The 6,889-nt window shown below is 38.6% G+C and overlaps 1 protein-coding gene across 2 annotated transcripts in view; it reads left to right on the top strand.

Moving 5' to 3' along the window:
• The window catches only part of MYL3 (myosin light chain 3), a 36,454-nt gene that overhangs the window by 23,316 nt on the left and 6,249 nt on the right, over positions 1 to 6,889 (top strand). For both annotated transcript variants that reach the window (XM_026842391.1, XM_026842392.1), the window contains exons 3-4: positions 5,022 to 5,171; positions 6,460 to 6,633. In XM_026842391.1, the coding sequence (XP_026698192.1) occupies positions 5,022 to 5,171; positions 6,460 to 6,633 (324 nt within the window). The remainder of the gene's footprint in view (positions 1 to 5,021; positions 5,172 to 6,459; positions 6,634 to 6,889) is intronic.

Genomic DNA, 6,889 nt, shown 5'->3' with positions numbered 1-6,889 from the left:
GAAAAGAAAAGAAAAGAAAAGAAAAGAAAAGAAAAGAAAAGAAAAGAAAAGAAAAGAAAAGAAAAGAAAAGAAAAGAAAAGAAAAGAAAAGAAAAGAAAAGAAAAGAAAAGAAAAGAAAAGAAAAGAAAAGAAAAGAAAAGAAAAGAAAAGAAAAGAAAAGAAAAGAAAAGAAAAGAAAAGAAAAGAAAAGAAAAGAAAAGAAAAGAAAAGAAAAGAAAAGAAAAGAAAAGAAAAGAAAAGAAAAGAAAAGAAAAGAAAAGAAAAGAAAAGAAAAGAAAAGAAAAGAAAAGAAAAGAAAAGAAAAGAAAAGAAAAGAAAAGAAAAGAAAAGAAAAGAAAAGAAAAGAAAAGAAAAGAAAAGAAAAGAAAAGAAAAGAAAAGAAAAGAAAAGAAAAGAAAAGAAAAGAAAAGAAAAGAAAAGAAAAGAAAAGAAAAGAAAAGAAAAGAAAAGAAAAGAAAAGAAAAGAAAAGAAAAGAAAAGAAAAGAAAAGAAAAGAAAAGAAAAGAAAAGAAAAGAAAAGAAAAGAAAAGAAAAGAAAAGAAAAGAAAAGAAAAGAAAAGAAAAGAAAAGAAAAGAAAAGAAAAGAAAAGAAAAGAAAAGAAAAGAAAAGAAAAGAAAAGAAAAGAAAAGAAAAGAAAAGAAAAGAAAAGAAAAGAAAAGAAAAGAAAAGAAAAGAAAAGAAAAGAAAAGAAAAGAAAAGAAAAGAAAAGAAAAGAAAAGAAAAGAAAAGAAAAGAAAAGAAAAGAAAAGAAAAGAAAAGAAAAGAAAAGAAAAGAAAAGAAAAGAAAAGAAAAGAAAAGAAAAGAAAAGAAAAGAAAAGAAAAGAAAAGAAAAGAAAAGAAAAGAAAAGAAAAGAAAAGAAAAGAAAAGAAAAGAAAAGAAAAGAAAAGAAAAGAAAAGAAAAGAAAAGAAAAGAAAAGAAAAGAAAAGAAAAGAAAAGAAAAGAAAAGAAAAGAAAAGAAAAGAAAAGAAAAGAAAAGAAAAGAAAAGAAAAGAAAAGAAAAGAAAAGAAAAGAAAAGAAAAGAAAAGAAAAGAAAAGAAAAGAAAAGAAAAGAAAAGAAAAGAAAAGAAAAGAAAAGAAAAAAAAAAAGGGATTCTTGTCTACTCATTAGCCCATAGGACTGGTTAGGAAATGGCAAATTTGGAGCAACTCCAGGGCTGCTATAAAAGGTAGCAGGTCTAGAGCAGATGTAAACCATCTCTAGAAACAGGAAGTTGCATCTTCTTTCTTTTCAACAGCCTCTGCTCCCTTCTAGTCTAGCTGTACTTAGTGCATACACAGCTCAAAGCTGGGAAACCAAGAATTGTGAAAAAAATGTCCTTGAAATATCAAAGATAAAGCCATGGGGCAGGAAGCAGATAACATCTGTGTGAGAAAGGCTATGAGACCTCCACATCAGCTACAATAACATAGCAGAGTTATAGCGTGTTTTAGCACTGGTGAGAAACACTACATCACTCAAGGTTAATCCCACATCCCACAGTTGGTTCACATGTTCTGCTGTGAGTTGTTGGAAGTAGTAACTAATATCCTGAACATTACCTGGGGACTGATCACAGCTCATCAGTCAGCTCCTCAATTCCTTTCCTCCTGGCCTCTTCTGGTTCTTTTTTTTTTAGTCTCTTTTCCTTCACCTGATATTTAGAAAGTCTGTAAATTCATAGGCAGATATGCAGATTGATAGTGCTAGCCAGACATTTACTTCTAGGTAGAGATTAGATACTCCAAATGTAGAATTATATCTACAGCATGGTCCACAGTTGTCCCTGGATTGTCTCTGACATGCGCTGTCCCCTATACTAGTTTGCACAAGTCAAAACCTTGCTAGTAAGTGTGCTACCAGTTTAAGAAAGTGGACAATCAGTATTCTCGTGCTTGAGACTGTATTATTTTGTGTTAAAATCACAGGTTAGAAAGCAAGCATCACTTGCTATGATTTATAGCTGTTATACTGGCTGTTGTCATGACTTGAGAGTTGGAACTCACCAGACCTCTAGAATACATATTTTTGTTCTCTTTTCTCCTTCCCATTCTCTCCTCAGTCTCTGAAGCTTCCAAGGTTGCCAGCTCTCCCTTTCTTCTGGGTTTCAGTTGTACTTGTTTTGTTCTGGGTTAATTTTTAGCTCTGTGCTGCACTGTTAATTTTGTCAAATTTCATCTTTCAGGAAGTCATTAGGAGGTCAAGGTCACCTGTCACACCTTTATATGTGTTTTTTTTTAAAATAGACCTCCAATGTATAATAATCCCCTCTCTCTCTCTTGACCAGATGAGAACCTAGGTGTCTCAGTGAGAGTAGATGCTTCCCCATTTGTTAGCTGAAACTAGATTAATAGGAAATCCATCCTATGTGTTAGATAATACTGGCCATCAGTCTACCACCACTGACCGAAGTGGTTTTCTGACAGCTGATTCTGAACTGTCATGGTGGAGGAGAAACAGGCAACGCAGCATCTCAAGGTCCAACATTGAGATTGGGGGGGGTGTCCAATCCTATCTTCTAGGATACTCTCAACCTCTTCCTCTTGTTAAAGAAAAGATGTTGCTGCGCCAGGCTTGCTTCCCTTCAAGGATTTGTTATTATGTTAGTTGCCAAAATGTTACTCTCAGAAGGGGAAGAATCATCTCTGGGTGAAACCGTGGGTAACACACCCATCTTTACAGGTCCTCCTGCCTCAGCTGCGAGTGAAATTCATTGCTTGTGACAATGTGTATTTACAAAACTGGATCCCTTGCCTCTTCAGCCCCCTAAATTGCTGAAAAGAGAAGAATATGAGCTATTAAATATGAGAAGACGGGTAGTAACTAGGCATATGAAAATATATGCTGCTCCTGCTGGTGGTTTAATGCCTATCAGGATGACAAAGGAGACCATAGTCATGCTGGTTTCATTGCTTTGATGGAAACTTGCATTAAGCCAGCAAATGCTAATGCAAATGAATAATAAGTAATAAATAATAATTTAATAATAATAATAATAATAATAATAATAATAATAATAATAATAAAGGCTGCTTCTTTATATTGACAAAATGGTGTTTCCAAACCCACAGGACAATGCTCTGGTGAGAGGTGGTTACATCTGATTTTAAATTTAAAAAAAAAAAAAAAAGTGAGCTGTCATTACTATGATGAATTGTGAACTTTTTGGAGGTGGTGCTCTGGCAGGTGGTCTCAGGGAGTAGGTAAGCAGGAGTCAGAGGAGTAGCTCAGGAAGGTCGGTGTATTTCTCATCCACCTCAGCTGCTGAGACCCGCAGGAGAAGACAGATCTGGGAGTGGGGCTGTGGCCCCCTTCCACTGTCAGCAAGGAGCCCATGAAAATCCACCATTGCCCTCTGCTGGAGTAAGGGCTGCCAATGGGACCTGGGCTCCAGCCGGTGATAGAGGAGGAGGAGGCAAAGATCCAGGAGAGAGAGGCAGGGAGAGAAAGAGACAGCAAAGAGGAGAATTCAAAGAAGAGAACAAGAGAAACATTAATTTCTAAAATGAGAAAATGCATCAGTTTGAAGGTGTTGGATGAAGAAAGAAATGAGAGCAATGATAAAATCTATGAGGGCAATGATAAAAATGAAAAGAGAGGGAGAGAGAAAAGGCAAATCCAGCAACACTAGAACAAGGAAGGAGAGAGGGAAATAAACAAAGGAGCAAAAATAAAAAGGAGGGAGGTGGAATAACGAGGAGAATGAATTGAGAAAGGAAAGAGTGAAAATCTTGCATTCAGAGCATATGGCTGAATGGTTGAATGACTCAGGAGAGCGGGAGGGAAACATATATAGAAGAGTAATAGCAGGACAAGGGGCAGATTGAGGGATTCACAGCTTTAAAGCCAAAGGGATATTTGTGATCACTCATAGATCATGCGCTATGCAGCGTGTTAGTAGAGTATAACAGCCTGTTACTGTTGCTTGCACCCTGGGATGCTGCTCTGTCTCTGCAACTCCAGTAAGGAGACATGAGCCCGAGTAATTAGTGTTCTTGCAGGGACCTTCATGGACCCCATTAATTAGAATCATAGAATCATTTAGGTTGGAAAAGACCTCTAAGATCATCAAGTCCAACTGTTAACACAGACAAATCCACCAATAAATTATGTCCCTAAGCCCACGTCTGCACATAATTAGTGATAGAACAGAGACCTCTCCCATGCGAATGCTCTTGTCAAGATGTTGCTGCTTGCAGTGGTAAGGGACTCCCTCTTTGGCCAGAAGTGAAGAGAAAACATGAGGATATGTTCACAAGCATGTAGTGGAGGGAGCTGCCTGTCTCGCAAGGGAAAGGGCTCTTCATGGATGCACAGGGGAAAGCAGGCAGATGTGAAACCACTGGAGGGAATGATTGCGTCCCCACATGAGATATGGCCTGCTGTCGGAAGCTGATGCCATACTAAACATTACTTCTCCAGATGCAATTGGGCTGGGTGCTAGGAAAAAATATAAATCAGGATTTCTCTAGATCTGCTCCTTGACACTGTTAGATACAACAATTGATCAATTATACGGTTCTCCATACACCTTCGACCTCCTCCACTGATTGGTTTTTGTGCGTTAATTCCAGTAGGTTATCATGGCACATCTTGTTACCTGCTACCAGAGGTGGCCCTTTATCTCAGTGGGCTGTGTCAGTGCCTTCTAAGTGTATAATACTGAATAAAATATCCAGTTAGCTAATGGGCAGAGCTGTTATTGAATTCTGTGCCATCCTGAGTGCTCCTGATGAGCCAGAAAGCTCTCAAGGCCAACAATTTCTGTAAGATTTCCTGCACTTCCTGACATTAGTTGAGACGGAAATACCATGAGAAGAGCATCTGACCTTTCTGAGTCCATTCCCTTATTGAAATAGCAAATGCAGGGGAGGAGGAACACAAACATTGCAGATAACAGCAACAACAAAGCTCATCAAACTCGTTCCCAAACTGCAAAATAAAAGGGTCAGCATAGTTAAGAGGGAAGGTCTAGGGCTGCTTTGACTTTATCTGAGGGAGCATGACATGCATTTCTTCTTATCTTTTTGTTTTCCAGAATTTAAGGAAGCGTTCTCACTCTTTGACCGGACTCCTAAATCTGAGATGAAAATCACATATGCACAATGCGGAGATGTCCTGAGAGCTTTGGGGCAGAATCCAACCCAGGCTGAGGTCATGAAAGTGCTTGGCAGACCAAAAACAGAAGGTTGGTGTTCTCTGTGTTCATTTTGAAAAAGATCCCTCCAATAATTTTTTTTTTTTTTTGTGAAGGTCTCTATTTTCTGATGGAAAGATTAATTGTGAAAGAACAAAGGATATGGAACAGCCTCTGCAAATAACTAGGAGAAAAGTAAATGAGGAAAAAAGTGACCCCACAGTCAATATAATTGTCTCAGAGAAATGAATTAATTTAATGGGCCTGTGCATGAATGTGTTTTACAATGACAATTTTTTGCCTTTTAAAATTGCTTTGATGACAGGCATTCACATCTGTTTGCAAAAACGCGGACATTTTGAATACAGTCTTTCCTTCCACTGGGGTGGGTGGAACTTATCATTAGGCCATCATTCAACAGCTATGATATGTCAGGATATGACAACGACACGGTGGCAGGTAGGACAAGGAGTCATATGGGAACAAAATGCCTTCTAATGCTCTTGAAAGTTAAAGATTCAGGAAAATGGGACAGACAGCCCTGGTCCTGCCTATTCGCTTGAAAGCTACTCTCCCAGTAGAGTTTTAAACTTTCCTGCATTATGGGGCTGTAAAGCAAAGCTGATTTCTTATTATCTGTTACTGTCTTCTGCTTGGTTGCATAATTTTATGTTGCATGAAACAGCCTTTGGTGTCTTTTCCTTGATGTTTATGTATATTTTTCTTACGAGGAGCAGCTGAGGGAAATGGGATTGTTTAGTCTGGAGAAGAGGAGGCTGAGGGGAGACCTTATCACTCTCTACAACTACATGAAAGGAGGGTGTAGAGAGCTGGGGATGAGCCACTTTAACCTAGTAGTAAGCGACAGGACAAGAGGGAATGGCCTCAAGATGCACTAGGGAAAGTTTAGACTAGATGTCAGGAAGTTATTTCTTTGCAGAAGGGTTTGTTGGGCATTGGAATGGGCTGCCCAGGGAGGTGGTGGAGTTCCCATCCCTGGAGGGGTTTAAGAGTAGGGTCGATTTAGCACTTAAGGATATGCTGTAGATGGGAACTGTCAGTGCTAGGTGAACAGTTGGACTGGATGATCTTCAAGGTCCTTTCCAACCTAGATGATTCTGTGATTAGATCAGATACTAGGACATATCTATGTATGTATGTATCTATCTATCAAAACCTCATATTTCTCTCTTTACCAGACCTCTTTCCCACTGACCATTCTTCCATCTATACTTATGTTCTTCTACTGTCATCACACATCCATGGTGTTTGCCCCAGAGTTAGCCCTCAGCTCTCCCAGAATCCAGCAAAACTTTCATTTCTATCCATGTTTTTGTAGAAATGAATTCCAAGATGATTGACTTTGAGACCTTCCTTCCCATGCTCCAACATATTGCCAAGACAAAAGACACAGGCACCTATGAGGACTTTGTGGAGGGGCTGCGTGTGTTCGACAAGGAGGGAAATGGAACAGTGATGGGGGCTGAACTCCGCCATGTTTTGGCTACGCTGGGTAAGGTGAACCTTTCTTCATGCAGTTTCATCACTGAGGTCTTTCCCATACAGCTTCTATTATTATGAGCAATCACTAGGGAGAAAATGACTGGGCAAACCTTCAGCTATTACATTGTCCTCAGTTACAAAGGCTAAAAAAAGTTCTTTAATAATGAAGCTAAAAATCACTGACCTACAGCTCAAATATTTTTCTTTCCTTCCTTCCTTCCTTCCTTCCTTCCTTCCTTCCTTCCTTCCTTCCTTCCTTCCTTCCT

The sequence above is a fragment of the Athene cunicularia genome (genome assembly GCF_003259725.1).
Source record: "Athene cunicularia isolate RWA chromosome 2 unlocalized genomic scaffold, athCun1 chr2_part1, whole genome shotgun sequence".
NCBI lineage: Eukaryota > Metazoa > Chordata > Aves > Strigiformes > Strigidae > Athene > Athene cunicularia.
The sequence above is the reverse complement of the archived record's forward strand: the minus strand, read 5'-3'. Positions and strand labels throughout refer to the sequence as shown.